Here is a 17,363-nt window from a genome sequence, read left to right as displayed (position 1 = left end):
GGTTCTTTCAGAAATGGCATAGAACAGTCTGTGTACCTGCAGGATTTTATTCTTATTTTATTATATAAACAATTAGCAGCACACCTGATTTCACTTCAAACAACTGATACAGTGTGCTTCTGCTTGGCTGTAGGGCTGCAACTAATAAGTATTTTGGTAGTCGCCTAATCTAATAATAATTTTTTAGATTAGTCAATTAGTTAAAACAAACAGAAAACCAGCTGAACATGAACATTTTTTTATATATATTTTATTAAAATTTTACAACTTTGCATACAACAAGCAACTGTCTTCCCATCTACCCTCCCACTCACTTATTACCCTTCCCCCATTTTCTTTTAGGCATTGCTGGTTTGGTCTTGTTGGTCAAGAAGGGGGTTTCAAAATCTTCCCAAATTCAGCAAGCTTCCCCTCATGTTCATATCTGATCTTCTCCATATGCTATGTACTAAGTAGTTCAGTAAGCCACGCCTCATATTTGGGTGCAGCTTCTTTATTCCAGACCATGGTTATAGTCTTCTTGGCTATAACCATGGCATGTTGGATTGCTTGTATTGTAAAATAATCATCGTGTTGTTCTATAGCTGATGACTATGTTTTTTTGACACCATTCTTTGAGGCTTTAGTGATGGAAACCACATGTAATTGCGTGGTTTAGCGAGGTCGGATGGTAATGTCGGTAACTCAAGGACTGTGAGGCAGCGTTAGAGAGGCCCTGGCTTTGAGGCTCAGTAAAACGCAGCCGGTACTAGAGCAGCGTGTCCCGCAGGGTTTGCGGGGTGGACCGCGGCACGCTGGGAGCCGATGAGGAAAGCATGTGATGTGTGGCGCTCAGTCGGAGGGAGGGTGCAGGCGTTCGCCCTCAGGGTCTGTATTGTGTTTCATAACGGCGTGTCCGCTGCCAAAGCACTTTTCCAGACCATCCAGCTTTGTCTCTGGCGTGCAGGCCAGAGCTTTGTACATGACTGAAAGTCTGCGTTTCGAGTCAGAGCCGTAACCTCATACTGTTCCAGCGCTCGCTGTTCTGCTCCGTCATTCCTGCGCGCTTGTTTTTGGTTTCATTTGTTGGAGTAATTCTCTGTGTGCGTGAGGCCAGAGCGAGTTTTCGTGGAAGTGAATTTTTTAGGGGCTGTTTCTAGGTGGCCTGAACCCTGACAGAATGACAGACCATTCTTCTTTTCCCCTGCTGACTGTGAAGCCCTATTTGAATGACAAAGAGTGAAAACGAACCAGATTCGGAATAAACCAGACTAAAAAAGTGCAGGTGTGAAACACTTAACACACCTACTTCTATAAAAAGATTATATTGCTATGTTCAGATTGCTGGTATAAATCAATGTATTAGCTTTTCTTGGCTACATATGCAGCAGTGGTCATTTTTTCAAGTAATTTTGATTTTGCTTAAGTCACATTTTAGTCATTTAGTTATAAGTAGTTTTAGTCTAGTTTCAGTCTGATAAAATTTAGTCAAACAAAAATAACTTTTTTTTATTACTATTTTAAGGTTATTTATGGCTAATGTTTATTAAATCAAACAGCTACATCAATTGTGTCTCGTGTTTAAGGGATTTGTGGCCAAATTAACCTAAACACATTAGCTAATGAACATCTATCACACAGATTCCCTTCAGACAAGTAAATAATGTTAAAACTAGACCAGAGACTGGTGACTATCTAGCTAATGGAGCTATTTTATAAGCAAAACCTGCCCTCCATAAATCTGATCATAACATTAGCTTACCTGTTTCTAAATGTCTTGGTGGTGAAACACATAGTTTTGTTATATTTCGTAGCATAACTAAACTTTTCCTTTCAGAAAAAAAAACAAAAAAAATCAGCGTTTGTCAGTAATTTTTTAGTCGTTGACGAAAAGTGGAATACATTTTATCTTAGTCTTCGTTATCAAGTCAAAGTTATCATTTTTTTGTTCTTGTCTCATTTTCATCATAAAAAATAGGTTGTCAACAAATATTTTCCTTTATAGTTTTTGTTAATGAAATTAGCTCTGATATGCAAGCTGTATATATATATTTATTTCAGATCTTCTCCTGTTTATTCTCCCCAATTTAGCCACCCATTCAGCTGCTAGTCAGCTGTTTATCCCCCATCTCTAGTGATGCTTCAACTGTAAAGTACTGTAAAGACTAGCACATGTCTTCTCTGATACACATAAAAAATCAGCACTGTCGAGCAGCATCACAGCACGCTCAGAGGAAAGCGCAGCGACTCAGTTTCTATACATCAGCTCACAGATGCCTTGTTCTGATTGACATCTCCCTTTGGAGTGATGAGGGAAAAGATAGATAGATAGATAGATAGATAGATAGATAGATAGACAGACAGACAGACAGACAGACAGACAGACAGACAGACAGACAGACAGACAGACAGACAGACAGACAGACAGACAGACAGATACTTTATTGATCCCGAAGGAAATTGAGCAAAGAGCGACATCTACCCACCCAGAGAGAGCAAGGCCGGTTGTGATCACTCAGGGCTCCAGCAGCTGTTGGCAAGCTGCATAACCTGGATTCAAACCAGTGACCTTCTGATCATTGTGGCAGCACTTTAGACCGCTGGACCACTTGGCACCCCTGCAGATTGATATTTGATAGTGTGGACACACAAAATCAGATTTTTTTTTTTTTTTTTTTTTTTTTTTTTTTACAAATTAGATCCAGACTACATTTGAAGGTGATCTGAAACATTTACAATCTGAGTGTGTCTGTTCGGCTCCATTGTTCCTTTGCACTTTGTTTCGTTTTTTAATTTTTTTGGAGCTTTTCTCTGCAAGGAAACCCAGTGCAAGTTTTCCTGGGACTTCTCTCATTTTTTTTATGTCAGATTTCAAACTTTTTAATTTTTAGAGACTGATTCTAGACAGCTTGGACCATGACAGGCAATCTTCTTCCTCCCGCTGAACACTGAAGCCCTATTTGAATGAGGAAGAGTGAATAGCTGCACGCTCCTCTCCGAGCTGTCACGTTTTTCACACACAGACGCTTGGCCTTTTTTGGCACTTAGCCTCAGCCAAGGCAGCTCTGTCTCAGTCACTGCACATCCCAGGACATCCCATCCCATCCCAACCCTTCAACCACCAAACCCTCTTCCACTCCCTAACCCCTGTCATCACGTCCTCTCTCCACTCCTCTCTGTGTTCTCTCAGACCTGAGGGCTAATCAGGCCGGCCTGTCAGCCCTTAACAAACGAAAAAAAAAAAGAAAGCTAATCACGGATGTGTCAGATTTTAACTCTGAACAAACTGTTGTATGTTTGGGATACAGCCAGAGCAGAGGGATTTTACCACAGCTTTTCAGATTGTATTGCATTGTATTGCAGTATTATACCAGATTTCATAAACTTAGTACCGTATGTTTCACATTATAAGTCCCACTTAAAATCTGTTAATTTTCCAAAAATCGGGAGTGTGCTTTATAATCCGGTGTGCCCTATGTATGAATTTTACCAGTTTTACCGGTTGTAAAGAGCAGTGAAGCCACTTCACTGAAGTACAGCGTTATACAGGAGTTTCAGTTTAGCTTTCTGGCACCAAGACTGTAGCAATATTAGCAATATTTTGCCATTCAGAGGGGAGTATTATTGACCTGTAGACTGCTGCTTACCTCGGCTAGCACTGCTGGAGCAGCATTAGCATTATCCGATAATCGCGCTAAGCACTAGCTCTTTTGCCGTTAAGAGAGGAGTATTATTGACCTGTAGACTGCTGCTAACTTCGGGTAGCACTGCTGTAGTAGCATAAGCATTACACGTTGATTGCGCTAAGTGCTAGCTTTTTCGCCATTCAGAGGTGAGTATATCGGACTGTAGCCTGTGTTAAAACAAGCTACGTGTGACGAACCCTTAGAATATCTCGCCATGGGTTGCCAGTTTATCTCGCTTTACTCACCCAAATAAACAGTTTTCAGGAGAGAGATCTGTGTAGCTTGTTTGATTATTTTTTAAGAATGACAATTTTGTTTACTTAGCTTAGCTTTACAGCTCTCGCCCCCCAATGGCAAGACCTGCTGAATTAGAATGGAAACATGGAGACACTCCTGTTCCTTACTAGACTTACAAATAAAATTAGACCGGAATATAGGCGTTCAATAATAGTGCTCCTTATAATCTGGTGCGCTTTATAGTGCGAAAAATACAGATTATTTATGATTTGTTTGTTAAGATTTTAAAATATAAAAACATCAGTCAGCATTTCAGTTAGTGTTATTTTTAAACCCTGACCACTAGATAGCAGTATTGTAATCTGTTTTTAAATGTGCACTGTTCACTGTGGATGGAAATGTCTTCTGTGACATATTCCTGGTACGCTGTCTACCAAGGACGGATGAATGTCCACACACCTTAAAAAAAAGGAATATCTCATCCATCTGGCACCCATTATGAGTCCTCACTCCATCTCCAGTAATTAATTTCACCTTCCCATGAGCACACTGGCCAATACTCAACCTCACTCACAAGATAGCACCTCACAACTTATACAGAAGTGGACGTTACCAAGCCGTCTCCCAAGCTAACACATTAAAGATCAGGCATGACGTGGCATGTCAGTACAGTATGTGTATATTTAAGTAGGTATCAGTTTATGGTGTTTTGGTATATTTGGGCACGCTAATGCTTATTTACTGGAACATTATGCACCACAGCTAACACTCTGTGTTACACAGTGAGTTCAGACCATCTGCTCTTCCACTGTATTGTGGAACGTCCCACTGTTCCTCAAAACCCTTCACAATCTCCCGTAGCTGAGCCATCTTGATAAGAATCCGTCACATATGTCATGTTTTATGTCTTTATGCACAAAATAAAACAAAATCAGATCTCGTCTGATCACTCTGAGAATGTATTTTAGTAAAAAAAAAAATGTTAACAGTTTAAGTTGCACAGATTGCTGACACAGATGGGCAAATGCACACACATACACAGCTCATCTAGTCCCTGTACAGAAGTATTGCCAATAGAATAGGACTCTCTGAAGCAGATTAACATGAAACTGTTGGCTAGAGGAGTATAAATAAAGCCCCCAGTATTGAGCTGTGCAGCAGTGAAACTGGGTTCTCTGGAATGATGCTATGATCTATATAGTACCTTTGGGTTTAGGGATGGAAAGAAAATGATGCTGTACCGTATCATGATATTTTGTTTTGCAGTACATTATAGATCTTCAAAAACAGTATTTTATTTTTATTTATATGATATACACAAGAACTTTATAAACAGGAAGAGAAGAGTCCAGTCTTAATCCCCCTTGCTACACTGCATCAATCTTGAACTTATCAAACTAAACAGATAATATATAAATATAGCCACCAAACAAATATATAAGCAAATTAATTTGTTCATTTGTTAAAAAAAAAGACAAAAGCTAAAAAGTGTATAAATAAACAGTCAACTGTAAATCACAGTCATTATTAGCCAACTAATCCACAGAGTCCATATTTTGTATATATAAGTCAAAACAGGTTGCCAGATACTATGAAATTTACCACTACAGCCTGCTAAAGTGTCTCAAATTTTTCTAAAACTAAAAACTCTCTCAAAACCATCACTGATTGTGGAAACTTCACATTAGACCTCCAGCAGTTTGGACTGTGTGTCTCTCCACTCGTAAGTGGACAATACATGTCTGCTTTTCTGCACCATGATAATACATTATTATAATAATTTTTTAAAACATTGACCTTTTGGCCTTATTAAGAGATACTGCCCATAACAACATTCTAATCAGTTGAAAAAAAAAGGATGGTGGGAATCCCACTCAAAAGTTTTTACAGCCAGTCCAGGCAGATAAATGGTCCAGGTAACAATTCTCATTGAATTTTATGTTTGAAAGTAGTTCATTTTATTCACTGTAAAGTGGGTTCAAATCCCAAATTGCAAGGATAATTTTTATTGTTTTACTACTGTCACCATATAAGGACTTTGTTTTTGTAAAAACAAGTTCCTGTACAAAGTCGAAGTTTTTATACATGGTATAAAAAAGATATATATATATATATATATATATATATATATATATATATATATATATATATATATATATAAAACAATGAATCTGAAATGCATGTTAATGCAGGGTGTTAACAGCCGCCTGTAAGGGATTGTGGATCATACCTGGGTAAACCACAGTTGTCTAACTCTGCTCTATCTCCTCTTCTTTCCCCAGATCACTACAGATCTCAGACAGAAGTGCACAGACTCTCACACAGGCACCTCCGCCTCAGCACCGCTGGCTGCAGGCATCATCGCCCTCGCGCTGGAGGCCAAGTAAGTCAGCCTCATCCATTATATCCGGACAGGTACTGTTCGCTTTTATGCTAATATTGCTTTCTATATGTGAACTGATCTATACAGGACTGTACACTCTGTACTAACTGTATAAGCAGTCTGCTCAGAAGCAGAAAGCCACATTTCAGCTGAAAGCAGATTTCATCAGATCTGTTTCTGTAGCGTTTCTCCTGCGGCTAACAGGGCATTGCAAAATACATGAAACATGTCGAGGGCTGTGCAGTTTTGTGCTGTTATCTACAGCTTTGGAAAAATTTAAGAGATCATTCCAGTTTCTGAATCAGTTTCTCTGATTTTGCTATTTATAGGTAGATGTTTGAGTAAAATGAACATTGTTGTTTTATTCTAGAAACTACTACAGACAACATTCCTCCCAAATTCCAAATAAAAATATTGTCTCATTTAATAATTTATTATTATTATTATTTTTTAAGAATTACATTTTTGTTTAATTAGGCACTTCCCCAGCAGTGAGACCTGCTGAGTATTATATATATATATATATATATATATATATATATATATATATATATATATATATATATATATATATATATATATAATCCAGTGTGCCTTATAGTCTAAAAAATATGGTAACTTTCACTGGTAAAAATGATTGCAAATGTAAAATATTTTTTCATTTTGAAACAACTGCCAGATTCAATGACAAAAGTCATTTTGAAACAACTGCCAGATTCACAATATGTCAAAAAGTGAAAAAAAAAAAATCAAAACAGGACGTAGAAAATCTGTCTGGCAGAAGTGTGTTCGTTTTCCAGTGTCGGTTTTCGCAACATTTCTGCTGTCATCAAACTGTTTATCTGTAAAACTGGACAGGGAACATTTTTAAACATTCATTAATCATTACTATCATTACAGTTTCCACTTCTTTATAGTTTACCTCAGAAAACCTTTTGAGGCCAGTATTTGTCATAAAAAAAAATCCTTTTGATGGAAACTTGTATCTAATGAGTCATTTTATGGAAGGTCTGAACATCTTTTGAGGTTTCCTCCCATTAAAACCTGCCCTCGGGCAACGGTGTAAGCTTTGCATCATTTTCCTTCCTTTTCTGACCTTTATGAAACAATAGGTTGTGGGTATAGAAGAGAACACGTTTCTCAATCTGACACCTGAAGCTGAAATTTCACACAGATGCTCAGCAGCTTATTGTGCTTTAATAAAGGCTCTGTGATCTGAACACTGTTCTGTGTTCTGTGTCTCTACAGCAAAAACCTGACGTGGAGGGATATGCAGCACCTGGTCGTGAGGACGTCCAACCCAGCCCACCTAACCACAGACGACTGGAGGACCAATGGGGTCGGCCGTAAAGGTACCGAGCGCCGGCCTCGCGTGTTCCTCTGTTCTCTTTTCTTCGTCCAGCTTGTTGTTTTCTTCGGCCTCTTGATGGAAGCGCTGAGTATTTTGCGGCGAATGTTGATGTTAACATTCATTATAGCAATCAGGAATGCATAAGCAGTCTTCCTCAATTCCCCGGCTGTCTCGTAATGTCACCATGTGCTTTGCCTTCTATTAAACTGAACCTCCTGTCATTGCCTGATTGCTTTCAGCAATATTGATTTTCTCTCTCTCTCTCTCTCTCTCTCTCTCTCACTGTTTAGTAAGCCACTCATACGGCTATGGCCTCCTGGATGCTGCCGCTATCGTGGCTCTGGCCAAGAACTGGACCAACGTCGGCCCTCAGCAGAAGTGTGTCCTCTCCCTGGTGTCCGAGCCCAAGTGAGTCAGCACTCGCAGTAATACTTTATCCAGACACTCTCAACCACTTTTCAGACTAGTTGGCTATTCAGCTACTCAGCTCTGCTCTGCTCGCTCAGACCGGAGATCGGTTTTGTTACACTGTTTCGCTGTTCATATGTTTAGGACTAATCGGAATAAAATCACAAGAGTCTTGCTAGAGTCTTGCTAGAGTCTTGCTAGAGTCTTGCTAGAGTCTTGCTAGAGTCTTGCTAGAGTCTTGCTAGAGTCTTGCTAGAGTCTTGCTAGAGTCTTGCTGCAGTCGAGTTGCGGTCGAGTCATCTGGATCGTTCAGTAGAAAGTGATTAGGACTGAAAGTTTTAGTCAGTTGGGTTCGAGTCTTGGCGCTCCGATAAAATTAACCGTGAATAATATTGTCGCAAGTCTTGAGACTTCTGTGACAAGAACAATGTCAACAGCCAATAGGAGAGCTACGGGGAGAGGCAAGAATATTTTTCACGTGACTGTTTAGAAACAATTTAAAAAAGAACACATTTTGCAGTCAATATGCCATATATGTTTTTACGTTAATATTTATAATATTTTAAACACAGGTAGTGCTTTAAAGTCATCATATTTAAGGTTCTTGTATTTTTATTTATTTTTCACTGCTTTGTCTTATTGTGCAGTGCTATTTTTGATAAACAAGTTTAATAAATACACAATTTACAAGACATGTACAGCAGTGAAACTGTAATTCTTTGCTAAACAAGGCTGTAGCAAAAAAGGGTGAAAATAAGCTTATAGGCAGAGTTGGGCACAAAATGTATTCTGTTAAAAATATCCTTTTTTTTTAAACCCTTAAACTTCACTTAACGTCAGACTCGAGCGGCACCGCTGCCGAGAAACATTATGAATGCCACTGCACGGATCACTCCCTGCGGCATTGATTACGTTTCGGCTAAACTAACTCTACTAAACTTTTACCTCAGACTTGGAGATTCAGTGCTTTTCCAGATTCCACCACGTCGAAGCCCCTGAGTTCGCTCTATATCATAAAATCTGAAGCGAACGATGCCCGCTTTGACCGGTGTTCTGTCGAGTAGTGCTACCTTGTCAAACTGTGCTTGCTTAGTGTATATTTAAGACCTCATGAAAAGCTGGAATCAACCGGAGATCCAATTTAAACCTACAGTTATTTATACAAGAGAGCTAACACTAACTAACTCTGTAACTCCAACTAGCTCATTTTGCTAAAGTTAAAGTTCAGCGCTGCCTGTGGGGTGGTCCTGAGCCGAGGTGGTTCATGAACTCACTGGTTGACGTAGAGTTCTGAGCCTTTCGTGATCGACTCGTATTTCTGAGGATTTTCTTTTACTAGCTACTGCAGACAGTGGAAGCTGAGAAACAGTGTCATACATTGCATGCAAATACAACTCCTATAACCTGTAGTATTTTACAAATAACAAGAAAAAGTGGATTTTAGCAAAAGAAGACATTTTATATAACCTAAGGAAATTTCTAATGATCATTTTACTGTAAGATTAAAAGATCTGGAAAGTTTAATGAAAGCGCACTCAATAACAAGGACTGCTATTGGACTAAACATATGGATGGGACTGAAATCACTGAGGCTGATCGGTAGGTAATATTCTACTCCACCTTCTCAGGTAAAAGCAGTCCTGTTGGAATAGAGCTTTAGATACTCAGTTCTAGTTAATATTTCACTCACAGTCTCACACCTAACTTGGTTTTATTCATTCCTAAGCCCTGGAATGAAGCTTTTTTGGGCAAAGCTTCAATTCCATTAGAATTGGGTCTGTACTAACATGTGGCTAACAGGCTTTCCCTGCGGTGCATTATAAAACGGTGTTTGAGATTCTGCGCGGATGTGCCCTTGGGGAAGCTGGGGATTGTGCATGAGGAGCTAGGCAGTAATAGGAAGTGAGCAGTGTATTCACAAGTGACGGCACACCGTGTTTGATAGCCCGTCGCATTTGCAGTCAGAGGCAGAGAAGATTGAAACGCTCGGCTTGGTTTGATGTTCCGCCGTCAGGGAGAGAGAGAAAGAGAGCGAGAGGGTCTGGGGGGGAGGTTTAGGAGGGGGTGGGGGATCGCATGTGCCACCCGTGGTGCATGTCTGAAGGAAATAATTACTTGCAGATGATTGTATACACCAGTCTCATGTCTCCGCTGACAACTGCAGCTCCCCGTGTACACTACCCTGTACACAAACGCACTTCATCTACACAGAGCTCCGCCTCTTCAGCCTCCCCTCCCTCCGCTTCCTTCATGTTATGGAAAAGATCAGAGCTTTGGAGTGAAGCCCAGTTTAGTTTAGCATTCTGCTTCGAGTAGAGCTTCAATAGGGCCTGTGATTCTGAACCTAACTGAGATTAGAACCAAGAATGTTCTGCCCAGCTTGGACTAAAGCTGAGTTTTAAGTGCGTTAACCAGAATAAACCTGAGACCAAATTTGTATTCGCTATTTTTAACATTTAAAATTGTTCAGCTATTAAAAGAAGATGATAAATATGATGCCACATAAATATTGTGTAATTTTCATATACAGCTCTGGAAAAAATGGAGAAACCACTTCAGTTTCTCTGATTTTGCTATTTATAGGTATATGTTTGAGTAAAATGAACATTGTTGTTTTATCCTATAAACTACAGATAACATTTCTCCCAAATTCCAACTAAAAACATTATCATTTAGAGCATTTATTTGCAAAAACAACAAAAAAGAGATAGAGAAATGGCTGAAATACCAAAAAAAGATGCATAGCTTTCAGACCTCAAATAATGCAAATAAAAAAAGTTTATATTCATAAAGTTTTAAGAGTTCAGAAATCAATATTTGGTGGAATAACCCTGTTTTTTAATCAAAGTTTTGTTCTCCTCCACCAGTCTTACACACTGCTTTTGGGTAACTTTATGCTACTCACTCCTGGTGCAAAGAAAAAAATATCATTCATCTTCCTTTTGATTATATTCCAGAGGTTTTCAATTTGGTAAAATCAAAGAAATTTATCATTTTTAAGTGGTCTCTTATTTTTTTCTGGAGATTTATCTGTTAAGCAAGACCTTTAAACATCATTCTGATTTTTTTTTTTTTTTAACTCTGACAACCTAAAGCTGCTATCATAGGATAGCAGTCTGTAGGCTGACCCTGAAGAGTTATCTCAGGGAGCAGTCTGGGAATACTCACACCTGTGTATACGTTGTGAGGTGTTATCTTATGAGTGGCTTGTGATCTCAAGGCAAAGTGACATGAATTACCGGGAGTAACATTTATCTGATAAAAGTGTCTCGTTAGGACATCATCTGTGATCTCCGGCCTGATTTAACACTAAGGTAATAAAACCTGGGAGGAGCAAAATATGGAGACAAATTGAAGTGCTGTAACCTCGAGCCAAAATCCATTAAAGGAAAAAGATAGGCCTTGGAAAAGCCAACCGAACCTGACGCAGGAGTGTTCCACCTCTCTACTCTCGGGTTTAAACAAATACGTCAAGCTGTAGTCTGAAGCAGTCAGTACTCTCGGTTTAGCTCAGCTTAACTTAGTGATTATATAACTCTCACACACAGTTACTGTTGTAGTCAAGAAAATAAGAGTCTGAGTAAAGACCAAGACTATTACTAATAGTTAAGACCAAGACCAGCAGTGATACTATTTTTATTCATATAAAAAAAGAAGAGAAAAATGTTTTCTTACTAAATATATATGAAATAAACAAAATATATATTTATATATACATACACATATATATACATATATATATATATAAATTAACAAAAATAAGATTCTGAAATACTAGTGCATCTAAAAAAAATTTATATCATTGAAAAGTTACTTTATTTCAGTAATTCAGTTCAAAACATGTAACTCAAATATTATTTTTGGCGGTGTGGGCAGTGTGCCAAGTCCTGCTGGAAAATGAAATCTGCGTCTCCGTTAAAAGTATGATTTTTCGGGAAAACAAACAAACAAAAAAAATCTTAGAGCACTTCATGCACTTCAGCACTTCCCACTGCTGACAACTTTTATGAAGATGTGGATTTCATTTTCCAGCAGCACACTGCCCACACTGCCAAAAGTACCACTTTGCCCTATATAATATTCTATATTATTAAATCTAAAACTATAATTTTTGGGTTTTCATTTGCTGTAAGCCGAAATCATCAACACACATTTTCACACATTTTTAACTGAATTACGGAAAGAAAAAAAAAAAAATATATATATATATATATATATATATATATATATATATATATATATATATATATATATATATATATATATATATATTTTTTTTTTTTTAAATGCACCATTATCAATATTTTCTACACCCCTTTTCTTAATCAGTTGTTCAGTCTTCAAACAACTGATGACCTAATCCAGCACTATGTGAACAGGTTTTGACATATACCCCTGATAGGTGTGTAAAAGAAGTTTCTGTCCATCTTTCTTTATGTTTACTCACTCTTTCCCCACCATAGTCCCTCTACTGTATCCATAGCTTTCCGTTAAGCCCTTCTCCCACCTTCTCCTTCATGAATAGCACTGCACTGTACTAAGCTTCTTAGCGGATTTGGCATGGACTTACGGACACATACCACAACCTAAGCTACTGAGAAAGGGTCTGTAGTATTCCTCAGTCTCGCCTCTGGCCGGGGGCCGTGCGGTCTCTCGGGGTCTTATCGGAACAGATGTAAATGTTTATCACACTGGAAGCTGTGTGGAGGCCACCTGAGGTCTCCAGTGCGTGCGCCGACCTTGTGCAGTCGTTCTTGTTTCAACAAGCCAGTGTCTAGGCCAGAGGTTCCCAGGGTGCCCTTTTCTGCACGTTTTAGCATTTTTCACGCTCACAGCACACCTGACTCACAACTCATCAGCTAATTAACATGCTCTGTGAGGTTAAAAAACTGTGTAAGAGCGTGGAAAACACAACACAAGTGCAGTGTAGGGGTAATCGGTGACCTTTCTCTGGGCTATGGGAAATGCGTGGAGCATTGGAGCAGTGGGTGGTCCTGCAGGATGGAAGGTGGTTTGGAAACCCTGCTGGGTTAACCAGGACAATTGACGGTTGCACTCAGATTGTTTAAAAAGAGGTTGAGGGTGGTGGAAATGATTCTGTGCTATACTTAAGTAGTAGGGTCTACGTAATGGTGTGCATACAGCTTCTAAACGACATAGCTGTCTTAAAGTGACGGTGCATAAATCTTCTTTATCTAAAACTCATCATCAAAAATATAGTTGCACCCAGAAGGAATCAGTCGACAGGAATTTCCGGGCTATTGAGCGCACCTAAATGTACAGAGCATCCAGAAAGTACACACTTCACTTTTTCCACATTCTGTTATGTTACAGCCTTATTCCAAATTGTACTATATTTATCTCTTTCCTCAAAAATCTACACAAAATACCCCATTATGACCATGTGAAAATTCTGAAAATGTATTAAAAATAAAAAACTAAGAAAGCACATTCACGTAAGTATTCACAGTCTTCGCCATGAAGCTCAAAATTGAGCTCAGGTGCATCCTGTTTCCACTGATCATCCTTGAGATGTTTCTACAACTTAAATTGAGTCTACCTGTGATAAATCCAGTTGATTGGACATGATTTGCAAAGGCACACACCTGTCTATATAAGGTCCCACAGTTGACTGGGTGTCAGAGCGCAAACACCAAGCATGAAGTCAAAGGCATTGTCTGTAGACCTCCGAGACAAAATTGTCTCAAAGCACAAATCTGGGGAACAACACAGAAAAAATTCTGCTGCTTTGAAGGTCCCAATGAGCACAGTGGCCTTCATCATTCGTAAATGGAAGAAGTTTGGAACCACCAGGACTCTTTCTAGAGCTGGCCAGCCGTCTAAATTGAGCGATCGGGGGTGAAGGGCCTTGGTCAGGGAGGTGACCAAGAACCCGATGGTCACTCTGTCAGAGCTCCAGCGTTCCTCCAGCGTGGAGAGGATATTATATAACTTGTGTTTGGTGTTATTTTTTATTCACTTGAATAGTTTGATCCTTCATTGATGGAGAGTGTGGATTTCGTAACATGACAAATTAAAATGATTTATGTTACAGAGCAACAAGAAACAAACATCTTAATTTTTAATTGAATAATTAATACATTCAGAGATATTTAACATTAAGGAGTAGTTACATTTGGTTACATTTATTTTTTAAGTTACATCTGGCCCTTTGAGGATAGCCTTTACGCTGATGTGGCCCTCGGTGAAAATGAGTTTGACACCCCTGCACTAGAGCATTAATAAGCAGCAGGTTAGAGATGTAGATAACTGATGATAATCACAGCAGCCCTGTAACAGGTCATGAGTGTAAAATGCTTCTTTCTTCTTCAAGCTTTTCTAAATGGCACATTTAAGTACGCTCTTTCAACAGGACAATGCTCGTCCATACACTGCTGTCTTCTTAAATTTATCTTGAAGACACTGATACCATATCATGCTCGGCCACATCACTGCATTTAAAAAACATATTGCAATGCTAATCATCACTCCTCTACCCTGCAGTACACCATTAGTATCTTCTGTAGTTCTACACTGAGACTTCTGGTATTCATTGCACACTATTTCTGTAGTAAAGCTCAATAAACGTCCAAGAGTTACATATCCATTAACTATTGTTCATGATGAAGACATTCTGAGTGTACACCAAATATAGTCAATCAGACAAAATCATGTTTGATGTCGGAAGACATCTTTTGCTCTGGACTTGAGATGCAAATGTAGTTAAGAACCAATAAAAGCTCCTGGCCATCAAGTGTTGCAAAATAAAAAAAAAACAATTAGTGACTCAAGTCAACTTTGAGGCCGTAACTTGATTGTAAGCTAATTAAAACTGCATTATGTCGCAAATGTGGGCAAATTGTAATCAGTATTGCTTGTTAATGTCGATAAAGGCAAGGCAAGTGTATCTGTGTAGCACCTTTCATATACAGAGAAGCAGTTTAAAGTGCTTTACTGAAAGATTTAAGTGTAATTAAGAAGTCCAGGGGCAATTCCTAGAACTTTTTAATTGTCTAAAAAAGTACAAACCCCTCAAGTGTGCTCAGAGCACACTTCAGAAGAAGGACGTTTAAACACATTTGATTACAGAATGTACTTACCTGTGTTTTTTCTTGATTTCAGGAACATTGGGAGCCACCTGGTGATCTCCAAGAACGTGGATTCATGTGCAGGGAAGCCCAACTTTGTGAGCTCTCTGGAGCATGCTCAAGCCCAGCTCACGCTGTCCTACAACCGGAGAGGAAACCTGGCCATCTACCTGATCAGCCCACAGGGCACCCGCTCCACCCTGCTGGCTGGGAGGTCAGGAAGCAATCTCTGTCCTTGCCTGTCTTGTTTGTGAAAATAGGACATTAATTACACTGGTACTCTGAGATGTGGATTTCTCAAAGCATGGAAAAGTCACACTTTATCTGCTTTCAAATTTTACATTTGGGGACAAAACAAGTGCAAGTATATGTAGGGCTGACTGATCTGAGTTACTACTTCTCTATCAGTATTACCCTGACATTGAGATTATTTTATATTTATTGAACATAAAAAGAGAAAAGAAGTGAAATGAAGAAAGCATTGTTGGATATGCTGCTAAATATGTTTTCTTGGCAAGTACTCAACATACAGCTCTGGATAAAAATTAAGAGATCGCTTCAGTTTCTGAATCAGTTTCTCTGATTTTGCAGTTTATAGGTATATGTTTGAGTACAAAAAACATTGTTGTTTTATTCTGTAAACTACGGACAACATTTCTCCCAAATTCCAAATAAAAACATTGTCATTTAGAGCATTTATTTGCAGAAAATGAGAAATGGCAGAAATAACAAAAAAATGCAGAGCTTTGAGACCTCAAATAATGCAAAGAAAACAAGTTCATATTAATAAAGTTTTAACAGTTCAAAAATCAATATTTGGTGGTATAAGCCTGTTTTTTTTTTCGTGCATCTTGGCATGTTGTCCTCCACCAGTCTTACACACTGCGTTTGGATAACTTTATGCCTGCACTCCTGGTGCAAACATTCAAGAAGTTCAGCTTGGTTTGGTTTGAGGACTTGTGATCATTAATCTTCCTCTTAATTGTATTCCAGATAATGTTTTAAATTTGGTAAAATCAAAGAAACTCACCATTTTTAAGTGGTCTCTTTATTTTATTTTTTTTTTCCAGAGTTGTAATCCTTAGTTTAAAACATTATTAAAAATCCCAGTGGAATCAGATTAAATTTTACAAGTTTTCTTTGGAGCTTTCCACCTGTAGAACTTTTCCATTTTTTTTTTTTTTTTTTTTTTTTTTTTTACTAAAAGAACTGAAGTTTAATATTTCTCTTCTTTTCTTTCAGACCTCATGACTATTCCTCTGAAGGCTTCAACGACTGGGCCTTCATGACCACTCACTCTTGGGACGAGGACCCTCGTGGCGAGTGGACCCTGGAGATTGAAAATAAGGCTGGACTCAGCGACTTCGGTAAATTGTGCTTTAGTTTGTATATTTGTGTGTGTGTATATGTGTGTGTACTACACTTTATGTACTGCCACGCTTCCGAATCGCCTTTGCCTCCAGAATATCCTTAGCCCCCCTTTGTTTTATACTGTGATTTATGCATGAGGAGCACAGGCCAGGCACTTCGGCTGAAGTGATAAGCCTGGCTTCTGGCTTTCCACAGGGCTGCATCTCTGTACACTCTGCATTTGTAACTCGCTGGACTTAGTGAAGTGTTGTGCATTTTTACATAAATAAGAGAGTAGCAGAACTGCTGCAAGGTTCTGAATTTTTATTTTTGCCTGGCTTTATCTCTCTAAAGTCAGCCACCTTTGTTTGGATATTGAGAAAGTTGCTCACTTTTTGAAGGCTGACTGTGACTGATTTTTTAAATTTGTGTTTTTAGTGTTTTTAATTTGTCGAAATTCCATTTACAAGCACTTTTTTTAAACTGAGATATGAAATCATGTAATGTCATGGTCAAACATGAAGATATGGGTGTGTTTTATGTTTGGAACACGCACAATATTGCTAGTGAGTGGAAAAATAATGGAAAAGCTGGAAAGGTGTTGTCATAGCAACAATTAATAAATCCCAGCTTTATGGGAGTGTGCGTTATTACAGTTCCTCGCTCTGGATCTTCCCAACTAAGTGTTTTTTTTTTCCGCAGAGGGCATTGGGATTTTCTTTTCTCTTCTTTTTTTTCTGTTTTGTCCTTCATACTGTTTATTTTCTGATTCTAGTATTAAAATATAGATTTTTTTAGACAAACCCACCCTGGTATTTTGTCTTTTAAAAACTATTTTCATTCAATTCAATTTATTTCAATTTTATTTATATAGCGCTGTT

The 17,363-nt window shown here is 38.5% G+C and overlaps 1 protein-coding gene across 7 annotated transcripts in view; it reads left to right on the top strand.

The window, feature by feature from the left end:
- Nucleotides 1–17,363, top strand: part of furina (furin (paired basic amino acid cleaving enzyme) a) — a 183,124-nt gene that overhangs the window by 146,549 nt on the left and 19,212 nt on the right. For all 7 annotated transcript variants that reach the window (XM_022669588.2, XM_022669584.2, XM_022669590.2 and 4 more), the window contains exons 10-14: nucleotides 6,185–6,285; nucleotides 7,534–7,637; nucleotides 7,927–8,044; nucleotides 15,167–15,346; nucleotides 16,375–16,499. In XM_022669588.2, the coding sequence (XP_022525309.1) occupies nucleotides 6,185–6,285; nucleotides 7,534–7,637; nucleotides 7,927–8,044; nucleotides 15,167–15,346; nucleotides 16,375–16,499 (628 nt within the window). The remainder of the gene's footprint in view (nucleotides 1–6,184; nucleotides 6,286–7,533; nucleotides 7,638–7,926; nucleotides 8,045–15,166; nucleotides 15,347–16,374; nucleotides 16,500–17,363) is intronic.

This window comes from Astyanax mexicanus, chromosome 16, assembly GCF_023375975.1.
Source record: "Astyanax mexicanus isolate ESR-SI-001 chromosome 16, AstMex3_surface, whole genome shotgun sequence".
Lineage (NCBI taxonomy): Eukaryota > Metazoa > Chordata > Actinopteri > Characiformes > Acestrorhamphidae > Astyanax > Astyanax mexicanus.
Note: the sequence above shows the minus strand (reverse complement) of the source record. Positions and strands in the feature narration are given on the sequence as shown.